At 42.1% G+C, this 15218-nt stretch overlaps 2 protein-coding genes across 2 annotated transcripts; both read left to right on the top strand.

The window, feature by feature from the left end:
* The first annotated feature begins 1881 nt into the window (after positions 1–1881).
* On the top strand, positions 1882–4976 carry LOC147325529 (uncharacterized). Its single transcript, XM_086300083.1, has one exon. It carries the CDS (start codon positions 1989–1991, stop codon positions 3435–3437), a length of 1449 nt encoding a protein of 482 aa, XP_086156209.1. The 5' UTR covers positions 1882–1988; the 3' UTR covers positions 3438–4976.
* Positions 4977–6240: 1264 nt separating this feature from the next.
* On the top strand, positions 6241–14849 carry nars1 (asparaginyl-tRNA synthetase 1). Its single transcript, XM_086300081.1, has 15 exons — positions 6241–6451; positions 7710–7792; positions 7897–7962; positions 8127–8219; positions 8334–8423; positions 9195–9273; positions 9651–9721; positions 10179–10265; positions 10650–10871; positions 11604–11803; positions 11891–12026; positions 12153–12266; positions 12815–12946; positions 13467–13598; positions 13984–14849. Exons 1-15 carry the CDS (start codon positions 6409–6411, stop codon positions 14113–14115), a joined length of 1680 nt encoding a protein of 559 aa, XP_086156207.1. The 5' UTR covers positions 6241–6408; the 3' UTR covers positions 14116–14849.
* The last annotated feature ends 369 nt before the right edge of the window (positions 14850–15218 follow it).

Below are 15218 nucleotides of genomic sequence, written 5' to 3'. Positions count from 1 at the left end.
TTGGTAGTTTTCTCGAAATAGAAGATCTTCATTTAAAAAAAAAAAAAATCTCTGATAACATTGCTGAAGCTAGCGCCCACCCCTACTGCACGTACTGCAAATATAAAACTGATATATACTTACATCATGAAGCAGTTGATGTCTTGTTTCTGACAAATACAGTAAAGAGGTGCGTTCTCCCCCTCCATACCAGTGTTCTCAGGCACTGGTACATGGTCAGTGTCAGACACTTCACTGTCCTACAACATACCACATAGGACCACATTAGAAATGACATGTATGTAGACATGCTAATTATACCTGGCTAAATGGATGCAGTAACAAAATGTTACTTAACTACTCTAGTTATTAGTTTCCAGATGTGTGCAGTTGCTCCAGTCTTACTGACAGTATACTGTTTCAAACACCAGTGCCAACATTTTATTTTTTAAATCTTAGTATGATTCTGCACCAAGACTTGTGGCCTGTTGCTCGGTAACTTATTGTCTGACTACATTAACTACAGTTCATAAACATCATTCATTTTCTCCTACTTATTTTATTCAGGTTGTATTCCAGCTGTCATAGGGCAAAAGTACACCCTGGACAGGTCGCCAGTCTGTTGGAGGGTTATTAGAGAGACTCAGACAACCACTCACACCAACAGCCAACTAACCTAACCCCGCGCATGTCTTTGGAGTTCAACACCAGACTGGCCGAATCACAGATAAGCAGGGTGTCTGTGCTGCAGAGCACAGCTGTGTCAGAGACTCTCGACATCAATGTAGCGTTAAGGATGCGGAGCGATGGGTGCACTAACGTAATGAAATTATGAGAGTGATCGTCATTGTCTCTATGCTGTTGCGCTCTTATTCGTATTACTGAAACCATATATCTATTCTAGCTCACCCTAAAACTGTGGAGAAAATTGATCTGTTAATAAACGTGGTCAATTATTTGGGAATGTTCTGGCAAGAACGTCGCATTCTTCCGGTGGGGAAACTAATCATAATACATAATAATTATAATAATAATAATAATAATAATGACAACAATAATAAATATAATCACCGGTAAAGTCAGTTAGCGAACACTACTGGCATGTAATGCCAATGACGACCATTTCACAAACTGTCGAAAATGCTCAAAATGTTGTCGGCACCAAAAGTGAAGGGCTGACAGTTGTGTTTATATACGAACCGTAAGCGCTAATGTTGGTTAGCATCAGCTAAAGCGAGGAAGTTTGACACTTGCAGAGGCAGTGAACACAGAGAGAGCTTAAAAACGCATTGTGGGGTTTTTTAGTCTTTGCTTCGTTGCTTTGGGATTTTTTTTTTTTTTTTTTTTTTTGCATTAAGACGTTGCCCACAAAATTACAGATATAACGGTGATTTAGCTGCTCGTTGGATAAACCCATGGACCTTAGAAAAGATCAACACTACTCGGATGTAAGCACCCGTGTATAACACAATAGGCAAAATTACGCTTGCTAACCTTTCCACATCACAGGCTTCACATTAAATAAACATTTTTCAAATACTCACCATGATCTGAGACCGTTTAAATATTTTGTTACTCTGAAAATATGGCAGTATGAAGCTAAACCTTTAGCTTGACGGCTAAAGCAATGCTAAGATTTCCACGGAAACGATCAGCGGACATCGTTAAAGTACTATTGGTCTACATTCTTCTTCTATGGTAGCAGCCTGGGCAGAGTAACAGCCAACTTTAAACTGCGCCATCTGTTGGCACAAATTACAATAGAAAACATTATTGCGACAACACGTTTTTGGGGAAAATAACAGAGATTGAAACTTTATTGATAATTTGTCCAAGTTGAAAAATGCCCTCCTCCAAAAATATCATGTGACAACCTCATTGCCTTACAGAATTATGACGTCACACACATGTAGAATCTTACCACCATTCTGATCCTTTGATCCTTTGATCCAAAAATCTATAAATAGCGGTGAAGAGCAACGACTTTTAGTCCGTTTCTCGCAGCATTGATGTGTGCAGCATTGAACCGTTCGCCAAAAAAGCCTTTTGAAATATTTGGATCCTTTGCAATTCTAACTGTATCCAGACCCAACATGTCTCAAACAAATCTAAAGGGACAAGAAGTTGACCCCTACACTCTTCCCTGGGATGAGCCACTAGACTCTTCCCTTTCCTCCCTTCCTTGGTGTGACCAAGTGGAACTAGAGGAAAAGCGTTTGGAAGAAATGGAGGCTGAAGCGCTCAGAAACACAGAGAAGATGAAGTTCTTGATGGAGGAAAATGAGCAAAAGAGCGCTCAACTAAAAAAGTTGTCATGCCAGCTTCAAGAAAAGGAAGCTATTATTGAGGAGAAACAACAAGATCTCCATGACATGGACAAAAAGAACCAGGAGCTCCAAGGAAAGCTTGATGAAGCCCTGCAACAAAATAAAAAACTTGTCCAAGAGAAGAAACAAGACGCCACGAAGAAGAGAGGGCTGCACAGCAATCTCCAAGAAATGGAGCTAATGTACAGTGTATACAAAAAAAAGCTTGATCACACACTGCAAGAAAATGAAAAGCTTCTGCAAGAGAAAAGGCAACAGGAGTTAAAAGAGAGAGAAATGCATTCCAAGCTTCAGAGTATCAAGCAACACAATGAAAGCTTGCAAGGAAAGCTTCATGAAGCTCTGCAACAAAATAGAAAACTCCTCCAAGAGAAGAAAGAAGATGGCATGAAGAAGAGAGGGCTGCACTCCAATCTCCGAGACATGGAGCTAATGTACAGTGTTGACAAAAAAAGGCTTGATCGCACAGAGCAAGCAAATGAGAAGCTCCTCGAAGAGAAAAGGGAACAAGAAATCAAACAAAAAGAAATGGATTCCAATCTGCAGAGCATCAAGCAACAAAATGAAAGCTTGCAAGGAAAGCTTGATGAAGCTCTGCTACAAAATAAAGAAATCCTGCAAGAGAAAGAGCAGCTGGACAGAAAGCAGGGAGACATGGAGTGCCAACTCCAGCTCATGGAGGGAAACGACAGGATGCTGCAGGTAAAGTTGGATGAGACACTGCACAAATATCAAGACCTGCTTCAAGAGAGAGAACAGCTGGTCAGTAAGCAGAGAGAAGAAAAACTTCTTCTCCAGGAGTTTGAGAAGAAAAAACAAAACCTGCAAGAACTTTACAACAAAATGAAGTTCAAAGCATCTGAGCTGGAAGGAGAAAATGAAAAACTACAAAAACAGGAGGCAACATCTAAAGTGCTGAAAGAAAGGTTGGAAGAAAAACAAGCCGAAAAAGAAGAAGTGGTGAAAAAATGCAACAAGCTGCAGAAGCAAAACACTGAAAAAATCGAGGAGCTGATCCTCATCCTCGAGAAAAAGCAGAAAAAGAAAAAACGCTTCTTCTGGAGGAAGAACACTCCTTCTTTCACTACTGCCAATGTCACCTCTTCTTCCCCCACCTCTATTCCAGCTTAATTCCCCCCCCCCCCCTTAACTACTAACACCTCTCCCATCTCCCCCATCTCCCTCCCCTCTCTTCACAGTCACCCCCCAACCAGTCCCGACAGTTGACTGCCCCCTCTAGAGCCTGGTTCTGTCATAGGTTTCTTCCTTTAAAGGGAGTTTTTCCTATCCACTGTCGCCTCGTGCTTGCTCAGAGGGGATTGTTGGGGTTTTCTCTCCTCTCTCCCTTTACATCCCACCCACCCCCACCTTTTCTTTTTTCTTAATAATTGAACAATAAAAACAATTGGCCGCTAATTAAATGTGTCAAATCAATGTCTTTATTCAAGAATACAAGAAATGGGTAATAGCTGCATGTGTGTTTGTGTGTGTGCATAATATGCATACTTTACGTGTTGGATCCAAATCCCACAAGGAATTAAATAAAACAAGAAGACAAACAAAAACAAATATTTCTCTCCCTTCCCAGGTCAGGAATCAGGATGAGGAAGAAATGAGGTCAGATCAGTGCAGGTTTTTGCACTACTGACATAAAGTTTCTGCTGATTAAAAAAAAGTATGTCGATATTTCTGAAATACATTTGCAAACAAATAACTTTGACAACTTGTGTTTTTTCATAAAAGAAAAATCAGAGAGCAGAGCTGGTAAAACAGCTTAGCTCCGCAGGTTACAGGAGATCAGATGCCAAATACTTTTCATGACAGTCTTCGTTATTGCATAAATCTCCCCTTTTATCATTGATCAGTAAATCACTGCATATACATTCATCTAACCGTTATAATTTCATGAGGAAAGATTCTCAGATGACTGAATGGCGGTTTTAGTAAATGTTGAACTTTATTGTGATTTCTATTTTTAGAATCAATAGCACACATTTTGATTTAGTTTTGCAAGCTGCTGATTTCACACAGATCCACTGCCCAAACGTGCCTTTGAGTTTTTCATCATTTAACAAGAATAGGCTCAGGCAATCATTGTGTAATTAGGCTTTGGGAAGGTCTGGGGACAGGTATGATGGTGGTGGTTTTAAAGCACTGTGGCACAACCGCTTGACTCAGGGAGATGTTAAAGATGCCTGCTAGGACATCAGTCAGCTGGTCAGCACGGGCTCTGAGCACGCGTCCAGGTATATTGTCTGGTCCAGCAGCTTTGTGTGGGTTGACTTTAGTGAGAGTCCTTCTCACACTGGCCGTGGACAGGGACAGCACTTGGTTGTCTGGCAAGGGGGTGGCCCTCTATAGTCCGTCTTGCGTCCCATTTAAACAAGTGCGTGTTCACACTGCCCCTGGATGTCCTGGCCTCTGAGGTTAAGGTGTACGGCTCCTGGTTGTCAACTGACCAATTTATCATGGCAAAGCCTGTGGTGGACAAAAGATAAGAGGCTGATGATAAAAATGATCCATGCACGCCTTATGACCTACAGCATGTACAGTTAACACAGCTAAATGGCTGTGAAATTGTAAAATTACTTTTGAAATAAAGCTATTCAAAGTCAATTAACTGTGACTATAATAATAGCAATGTTAGCCAGCAAACACAACGTTAGCACTAATTAAAATAAGCTGCTAGGTGATGTTACTGTTTCAAGTCCTCTCATTGTTTGACATGTAGGGCAGATATTTTGGTGACACTGAGATTAGCCAGACACTAAACAGCAGTGTAATATCAACGCTAGATTAGATGTTTTCTAATCCGATAAAATGACATTATTCCTGTTTATAGAAGATGTTTGTCGTCTGTTTGTTTGACTGACAGGAACAGGAAATAGTGGTTGGAAATTACTGTTGGTGTTACATGAGGGTAAAGAAGGGCTTTAAGCACCTGGGTAAAAACTGGACCCATGATGAAACACTACAACAAGTACAACATATTCTCCAGTTTTAATATGTGACTCCTTCTTTCACTACTTCCAATGTCACCTCTTCTTCCCCCACCTCTATTTCAGCTTAATTCCCCCCTTAACTACTAACACCTCTCCCATCTCCCCCATCTCCCTCCCCTCTCTTCACAGTCACCCCCCAACCAGTCCCAACAGTTGACTGCCCCCTCTAGAGCCTGGTTCTGTCATAGGTTTCTTCCTTTAAGGGTAACTTGCATTAGGAAATCTCTGAGCTGAGGAGGAGAAACACTGAGCTGGAGCAGCTCTCTCACACAGAGGACCCCACCCAGTTTCTACACAACTACACCTTGCTGTCAAGTCTCAGTGAAGCTCCCGACTCAGCCAGCATCAATATTCATCCTGAGAGGTACACCAAGGATGTGACGGCAGCTGTGTCAGAGACCAGAGACAAACTACAGGACATCCCCAGTGAGGAATGGACAAAAACCTCTCTGAGAGGAACTGAATGGGATGTCTTACTGTCACAGACAGAGCCCATGACCAGAGATGAATTCTTAAATTATAAATGTCAGAACACATTCAATCTAAACACAACACACCAGCGTACTGAATGTGTCCAGAGCTTAAAAGTAGAAAATAGTTCTACTTAAGGTGAAAGGTATCAAGATCACCCAGACAGATTCACTGACTGAAAATCTGGCTTTCTGTTCATAAAATTACATTTATGAATGTGGAACCATGGGCACATGGTAGCATTAAATAATTAAAAAAAATTATAGCATCAAATGCGGAAGCATCTTTGCCCCCAATGCCCCCACAAGAGTCTTCTTTGATTTCAGTCCCCGTTGCTGATTGGTCGCATTGTTATGGCACATGAGTTGACTGACGCGGTATTCCACCAATTGGATTTGCTTGACGTCTCCACTCTCGCCAATCAGCGCCTGGGAAATGAAAACACACTTGAGTCTCCTCCCTCTTCCCTTCAGTGTGTGTGAGAGCAGGCTGTAGCAGGGCTGATGCAAAGTTGCATGTAACCGGTTAGCAGTGAATACCGGTCGTCGGCTTTGGAGGTTAAATTCCGTATTCTTTAAATATAAAACTAGCGCGTTTTAGCGGGCTGCTGCTGCAGTAACAGAGCCGAAATGGCGACGGAGATAACGAAAGATGTGGAACAGATCTCAGTAGGTAAGGAAGGAGAGTGAGCTAGCTGGTTAGCTAGCTCCCACAGACATGTGTGGCTTTAATATTGCATCAGTTGCAGAGATGTTAGCAGTTAGCCTGCTGTGTAACGCCGATTTCTGATTCTGTCAGGTCTCTGGAATGATATGAGCTAATATGTGGCATGATCACGCATCGATCGGCCCTTCTTACCGCTGCAGAACCAATGAAAGTCATTATACAAACGAAAACATTAGCAAGGATATGCTAACATTTAGCCACGGCAGCTGTCAGTTTGCAGTGGAGAAGCAAAAGGAGGCTGCGGCAGACCTGGATTTGAATATCTCACCGTCTTTTATTTAATTGATCAAACCAATATCTAACCCGTGACTGTATTTCAGTCTGTTTTAATCAAGCAGGAAACTGAAGGTACTTTCGGTTTCATTTTAGGGTGTCACTATGATAGAATTCACACATATGTGGTGTAAATATACAGCAGATTTTTACACATTACATGTAAAGTTCGTGTAACGATAATAAGCGTGACAGTCTTAGTCTTTACCATTGCCTGTTGTTACCCGGAGGCTGACTATTTTACATGTCAGATATTTGAACACATGATGCAATCTTGCTGATCACATTGCTCAGTGGTATGTAGTAAGTGTGAAAAGTACTGCACCAGTCACCTCATTAGCTTTATATTACAATATTAAAGAGGGAACCCCAAGGGTCACACGGTCACTTATGAGGATGTACTCACTTTTAAAAGGAACCAGAACAAATGAGGGATGGTGCAAGATGACCTGATCCCATAAGCTTGAACAAGTAAAGTTTGAAGCCTGAACTTAAAAGTACAGAGGGTGTCTGCCTCTTTGTCTGACATTCTTTAGCTATCAGGAAGATCTCCTGTGTAGGAGCCGGTTGCTGAAGGCTCTGTCTCTGATTCCTCTTTTGGAAACTCTGAGTCTGAGAACAATGTTCTCTACTAGGATAATTTGGTACTTTGAGGTCTGAGATATGGTGGGGCCTGATTTTGCAAGACTTTATATATGAGGGGCAGAAGTTTAAATTCAATTCTCATATAAGAGGGCGCTAACGTGGGAGAAATGTGACGTCTCCTTCTTGTCCTTGTTAGTACCGATGTGTGGAAGTATTTTAAATGTGTTTTGCTCACAGCATTTTAATTCTCTTGAGTGACGAGTAAGCCCTGCCTTGAACGCAGGTAAAATCTAAGAGATTGCACATATTGAGAAAATACTGAGCCGACTGTGCTGGTGTTTCTCAGGTGAGCTGTATGTGTCAGATAAATGTGGCAGCGACCAAGACGGAGATGGCACGGAGCAGAAACCCTTCAAAACTCCTCTCAAGGTAACTTGTTTGTTTACTTCAGATGTGCACGGGTAAAAATGCTTCAGGCTGCATGGATTGTGGGATGTCTGTCAGCACCTCACTGTGTCTTTGGATCTTCACAGGCTCTGTTGTTTGCTGGAAAGGAGCCGTTCCCCACCATCTTTGTAGAGTCCCAGAAGGAGGGAGAGGTTGGTTATATTTATAGATGATCACTTTAACAAGGATAGAAATCCAATCTTTACCATTTTGAACCCAACTTTGCAAGTTTTATTCCAGTACCAGCTGCAGCACCTGTTTTTACTAACTGTTATTAATGACTGATTCAGTTTATTTTCCTCCTCGTCTCCCTCAGCGCTGGGCGGTGATCTCTAAGACACAGATGAAGAACGCAAAGAAGGCTTTTAACCGCGAGCAGATAAAGAACGATGCCAAAGAAAAGAAGGAGGTTTGTGTCTAACCTCGAGATGTTTCCTACAATCAGTGGGTCACAAAACATTCTACAGATTCATCCGTTTTGTGCTTTTCTCTTCATTATGGCTCCGCTGTGTTTGTCGTAAAGGCCGAGGACAACGAGAGGAGAGAGAAGAACCTGGAGGAAGCCAAGAAGATCGTCATTAAGAACGATCCCAGTCTGCCTGAGGCTGAAGCAGTCAGTCTTTCTTATTTTACCTGTATTTTGGCTCCTGCTCCTGTTATAAAGTTTGGTTTTAAGTCTGATTGAACTTGAACACAGAAGTTAGCAAAAAACAGTCCAAAGAACAGCAGCTCTGAATGCAGCCTCATTTCCAGCTCCATCTTTTTAGTGTTAGACTCAGAGTAGCTTTGCATGATTCACAGTTCAAAGTAAACAGCTTGTTTCGTTTCTATCTGAAATCACTGAATGACTGCATTATGCTTGATTTATGTTTACATTTAATTTGAAATATAAGGCCTGAGCTTTTGGTTGCTTGCAGATTTATAAACCTCCTTATTGGGAACCGTTTTATGAGAATTAATTGTTGTAAAATAATATATATGAGAAAAAATAAGAACAGCCCTCTTAACCTGTTCCTTAAAGTTTCACTTTTTGGTTCTTTACATTCATTTTTAATATTTTGCAGCGGATGCAGCGTTTCTGAATAAAAGTCACATACAGTTTAAAAACAAAGAAAGTAGATTAAGCTGAAAGTAACTGGCTTTGTGTAGATAGAAAACAGTTCACAGACGACATTCCTGAACCAGAATGGTTTGTGTGGAGCGATAAGCTTTGGCTGGTTTGCTGCTGTTTGAATTGAGCAGCTGAAACACAGAAGTTTGTTTTAAACCCCAAACTAGCTGAACAATCAATAGAAATATAAATATGTCTCCAAAGTCTGAATCATTTCACTGATTCTTCTTCTTCCTGTTGATGATTTAAAGATGATTGTTGTCTTTATTTCAGGTTAAAATCCATCGTCTCCAAGAAAAGAGAGGCCAGAGGGTCAAAGTGTTTGGATGGGTTCACCGCCTCAGGAGGCAGGGTGAGGAAACAGTCGATCCATTCAGTATTTACTCATTCTCATTTCAATTTAAGATTCCAAAGTCAGAGAATTCAAAACTGATTTGTTGCTTGTTATTCATTTATAATACGGACAGCTGCATTAAAGGCTTAAACGAGGATATGTCTGAATTATTTTGCATTTAAGAATAATGTCAAAATGACAAACTTGAAATGAAAAGATTAATTTGTAAGTTTAAGATTCTTTACTGACTGTGAAAAGAGAGAAATGAGTAAGATTCAGTTTTTAAGATTGAGCCAAATTAAGTTTTTTAAGAGGATAGAAATAATTAAAATGTTACTTTGAGTCAACATATGTGTATTATTATGTTTTTTTGCTTTTTATTTTGTCTCCTCCAGGGAAGAACCTGATGTTCCTTGTGCTGAGAGATGGCACCGGTTTCCTCCAGTGTGTCCTCTCCGATCAGCTGGTAAAGCTTCATAAACCCCCATTTTTAACCTTTCTACACTGTGAGCTACATGTTATGGTTAAAAATTAAATGTTCATGTCCTGTCACGGCCAAAAGTTTGGCACCGGTGTGGTTTTTCACAATCTTTGCTGCTTCTGTCTTTATTCACAGTGTTTCTGTGTTGTTGTGCAGAGTGATCAGAAACGTATTCACAAGCTGCAAAGAGCTCCCTGGGATTAAAAAGTTGTTTGTTTGTTTTTTTGGGGGGGATAAACGTTTAACTGCCGCTCCTAAAACATTTGGCCGTGAATGTAGTTCAAGACATTTCTTTTTATCCTCTACCACCAGGCCTAAGCAGAGAATCAAAGATTTAACAAAATCGGTGGGAGTGATTCATTTGAAGTTGGTGCTTTAAAAAGAAGCTGTTTAATTTCTGAAGTTGATTCTGAGTGCGACTCTCTGTTGTTCTTGTCTTTAGTGCCAGTGCTACAACGGCTTGGTTTTGTCCACAGAGAGCACGGTGGCTATTTATGGGACCGTCACTGCAGTTCCTGAAGGAAAGCAGGTAAACTCACCTGCTGCAGAAACCTGCTCTGCCTGTGCATGCTCACAGGAAACTAGGTCACCCAGAGCAACATGTTTACATGCCCCACAGTTCTTCCTGGAATCATCCTAACAAGAAATCACCGCATGACTGAAAGTGTATTTCAGTAATGAGATTTGAGTTTCTGTTATTTTTATCAGTGTACAGTAAATATGTTGTGTTAAACTAATAGTTGAACAGAACAGAAAACTTTGTCTTCTGCTAAAGTCTGAACCATGACTGAGGAACAACCTGAACAATCTAGTAAACCATCTGTTTCCACTGATGAGCCTCCTCAGCCGTTACAGATGCTCTGCAGATGCAGGACGAGATGTTCAGTGAGTTCTCCTCGTCTTCTTTTCTCAGGCGCCCGGAGGCCACGAGCTGCACGGCGACTACTGGGAGCTGGTTGGCTTAGCTCCGGCGGGCGGGGCCGACAACCTACTGAACGAGGAGTCGGACGTGGACGTCCAGCTGAACAACCGACACATGCTGATCAGAGGAGAGAACGTCTCCAAGATCCTCCGAGTCCGATCCACAGTCACACAGTGCTTCAGGGACCACTTCTTCAGCTGTGGGTACTACGAGGTGAAGCACAGATTTATTGTGGATGCCAAAATGTGGTGGGGTTGGGTTTGTTTTGTTTTTGCTTCTTCACCTCTAACAAGGAAAGAAACCCCCAAACCTGATGACCTCACTTTTAGTCAGTGACACTCTGTGCCTCTGTCACAGGTTGAGAGTAGTTTTGCAGATTAGGAATCAGATCCACCTGAACTGAAAAGCTCCTTAGTCACGTCAAGTCGATGCTGCTGGCCAGATGCAAGCTAAATAGCTTTTTTCCAGTCTTCTTAAAGCAGCTGCTTGAGTGTAGCTGGTCACATATTCCACCTGCAAATATCTGTCTGTGGCCTAAGTTTGTAGTTTTTAGCTGATTGTCTTATCTGGGACCTATTGAAGGATTTAGCCTCTATCAGATAAGAGCCTGGTACTACATCTTCTTATCAAATCCAAATGCATTCAAATCACTTCTTCAGTTTGTTTATTTGATTACAGATATTTTAGTCATAAAAGTGCAGTTTAATAGTACAGAGAAGTCTCACTCGACAGCTGCTCGCTCAGAAATAAAGTCGGTAATAACTACAAACCGTTATGGTTGTTTTATTTTATCCTGCTTTGTGATTGGCCCGTTTCTCCTTTATTCTGAAAAATATGCAGCAGCAGTAAGTTTGAGGGTTGAGTGTGAAAAGGAGCAGACAGCTCGGCATCAGACTGAGGATCGCTTTGCTCTACAATAATCGTTAATTTATTTTTCCGGTGTAGATCACTCCTCCGACTCTGGTGCAGACTCAGGTGGAGGGCGGCTCCACGCTCTTTAACCTCAATTACTTTGGCGAGCAGGCGTACCTGACGCAGTCCTCTCAGCTCTACCTGGAGACCTGCATACCTGCCCTGGGCGACACCTTCTGTATCGCCCAGTCGTATCGGGCCGAGCAGTCTCGCACTCGCAGACATCTTTCTGAGTGAGTCGCCACGTTACAGCTTAAAAGCCTTTCTGCAAAGATCCATCATTTACTTACAGTGTTTTTATTATTGTCCTCCATGGTCAGATACACTCACATCGAGGCGGAGTGTCCCTTCATTACATTTGAGGACCTGCTGAACAGACTTGAGGACCTGGTGTGTGACGTGGTGGACCGAGTGCTCAAATCTCCCGCCGCAGAGCTGCTCTACGACATCAACCCTGTACGTGACGAGCGACAGTTTTGTGCTCCTGCATCATTTTTCTAACTATTCTGGAGCATTTGACCTCATAACATTCACGTGTGGTAGTAAAGTTGATATTTTGTTTGGTGACTATGGCTTTTCCAGAACTTCAAACCCCCGAAGAGGCCGTTCAAGAGGATGAACTACAGCGAAGCCATCGAGTGGCTCAGAGAGCATGACGTCAAGAAGGACGACGGCACCTACTACGAGTTCGGAGAGGTGACGGTTGAACACAGCACATCATTCAGCTGCTCAGCTCATCTTATAAAGTCCCCAAAACGTCTGATATCAAAAAAAAAATTAATCAAACATATTCCAAACAATTCAAATTCATGAGTGCATACAATCCATTAAACATTCATCAATGTTTTATTAAGTTTTAAAACAGTCCCCTCGATTAAAATGTTAAAAATTTTCCAAAAACACCCACATCTTCATTCCTTAAAGTATTATTCACACCAGCTCCTCTGAACGTCTAAGCCGGCCTACACTTGTGACAGACAAACAGGAAAGTGATCTTCAAAGATCCTGTCAGTAGCAGAGAGCTGCGGTTTTCAGAGACGCCTGTAGAGGGCACTGTTGTACAACTTGTTAAAAAGCTCAGCTGTCAAACTTTGGTCTTTTCAGATGTTCTGCAATCATTTACAATTTATAAATACGGTTTTCTCCTACCTGAAGAGTTTTTTATTTTGAATATTCATGAAGTCTTTCTTTGATTCTCTCTCTCTTTGACTTGCCTGTTGTGTCGATATTTCTCCCTCTGTCAGGACATCCCCGAGGCTCCAGAGAGGCTGATGACCGACACCATCAACGAGACCATCCTGCTCTGTCGTTTCCCGGCCGAGATCAAGTCTTTCTACATGCAGCGCTGCACCGAGGACAAACGCCTCACCGAGTCGGTACGAACCTCACAGATCCAGCTGCGGTGTGGCTGAAGCCTGGTTAGAGAGCGGGGAGGTCATGTCCTTCACTAAAAGTACAGTTTCTGTGTGAAGAGGAGCATGAGCTCTTCACTTCAACCTGAGCATTAAGTAGGTAAAAAGGTAAAGACTTAAAGTATAAGTAAGTTGGTGATGAGTGAGTTAAAGGCTCGGCAGGAGAGTGTGAGTGACCTGTGGTGTGAGAGACGAGGTGTAGAGCTTCACTAAAGCAGGTCATCTGTGACTAAAAACAATGTTTTATCTTAAAAATAAAGGCAGGACAGCAGAACGGCAGTTGTGATACAGCGGCATGTCAGGAAACAACCAGCGGCCTTATTAAGATATGATCTGATATATTCATTAAACACAGTAAAGGTTCAAAGTTCTTTATTTGTCACATGCATAGTTATACAAGTATAACACACAGTGGTCTGTCTCAAAAACAAAAAACGTGAGTTACCTGGATCCCTCGAGTATCGTATGTTTGTCTGTGCTGCAGGTCGACGTGTTGATGCCAAATGTTGGTGAGATCGTGGGAGGGTCGATGCGTATCTGGGACGCTGAAGAGCTGCTGGAGGGATACAAGAGGGAGGGAATCGACCCGACTCCATACTACTGGTACACAGACCAGGTAAATGAACACTGGTTTGACCTCAGATGTTTTGTGCACCTCACTACATCTTTACTTTGTGCAGTTAAACGACTCACGTGGCAGTTAGTTTGTAACGTTAGCTTGAATAAGGTTATCAAACATGCGCTAGTCGACGTTAGCCAGAAGAAAGACAGTTCAGGACTTGGGGACCAAATCCTTGTTCAGCTTTATCATTAGATAACAGTGGTTCTCTTATGGCTGATGCAGTGGCTTCCAAACTTTTTGTCTCCGAGGACCACCAAACAGGAAGTCAAGATTTTAAGGCCCACCTGGAATGAGCCCTAACGTTTGGCTTTATTGCATCACTGCATGTGTGTAGTTGTTGGTAGCTGTGTGTTTCAACAGGCTTCTGTGTGTGTTTCAGAGGAAGTATGGCACGTGTCCTCACGGCGGTTATGGTCTGGGTCTGGAGCGTTTCCTCACCTGGCTGCTGAACAGACACCACATCAGAGACGTCTGCCTGTACCCGCGATTCATCCAGCGCTGCCGACCCTGAGCACTCACACGCCCACACACACACACACACACATGCAGTCAGTACACCCGCATGTGGCAGCGCACATTAAATGAAACCGAATCCATAGTTTGCCCGTGTAGCTTTCATTTCTGAAATCTGAAGAGTTTAAAACTTCACCATGCAACTCCTCAGAAACAAAGTCGGACGCCAGCTGTGCTTCGCCTCTAACCTTCACAGCTTCCTCCTGTGACTTCAAAAGTGCATCTGATCATGTTCAGTGTCTGATTATTAAACCAGAAATAAACAGTTGTTTCCTGTAAGTATCTGCTTCTGAATGTTGCAAAATATTAGCTCAGTCCACCTTAAATTCTTTGTTTTTCTTCGGGAAATTTGGCTTTAAACATTGAACCTGCAGCCACGACATTTACTAAAATAAGTCAGCCTTAAGAATATTTCAGGTGCTCCTGAACAGAAAGCTGAAAAATATGAATCGAAGAATAAAACAAATCCACTTTATTCCTGAGACTCATCGGTGCGTCCGTCCTCCTGAAGTCTGGACTCAGGAGAAATTCACAGCCTCAGCATTGCTTCTCCTGCACGTGGTCCTGGGAACATTTTCTCAAAACTGTTCGTCATTGGTGGTTTAGAAGTGTGACATACTGTACGTGTTGGCCTCAGGGGGTCTTATTGTGTTTCTGTTCTGCCTCTTCATCTGAAATAAATAAACTCTTACTCGATCAACTGAAGTTAAATAAAAATGTGATTCAGACGTGGCTGCTTTGGGCTTGTGTCCTTTTTTTTTTTCTCCTTTTAACCGTAACAAAACCTTAATTATTTAACCTAACAAACACTACAGGACATTTTAATGAAAGATATTTTATATTAACTATTTTTACTAAGTTCACACAACGTCTGGCCCCATGTCATGCTCATCATCTTGCGAAAATCTGTGCCTTTTGTTGCTGCTCCACATGCTACAACACCGCCCCTACAAAGTTCCAACAAAGCAACACTTTAAGATGCCGTTTTTGCTCCTTCCAGGCCGGATACTTTGACAAAATCCTCGTAGACATTTCATCAGATCAGCTTGGTTTTTGGTCGGATCAGTCTAAAGATCACAGTGATGCTATATTGCAAAGCGT

This window comes from Aulonocara sp. 'chitande type north' Nkhata Bay, linkage group LG7, assembly GCF_057382095.1.
Source record: "Aulonocara sp. 'chitande type north' Nkhata Bay isolate Kocher_YH1m ecotype deep benthic linkage group LG7, A_spYH_male_GT1.1, whole genome shotgun sequence".
NCBI classification, from domain to species: Eukaryota; Metazoa; Chordata; class Actinopteri; order Cichliformes; family Cichlidae; genus Aulonocara; species Aulonocara sp. 'chitande type north' Nkhata Bay.
Note: the sequence above shows the minus strand (reverse complement) of the source record. Positions and strands in the feature narration are given on the sequence as shown.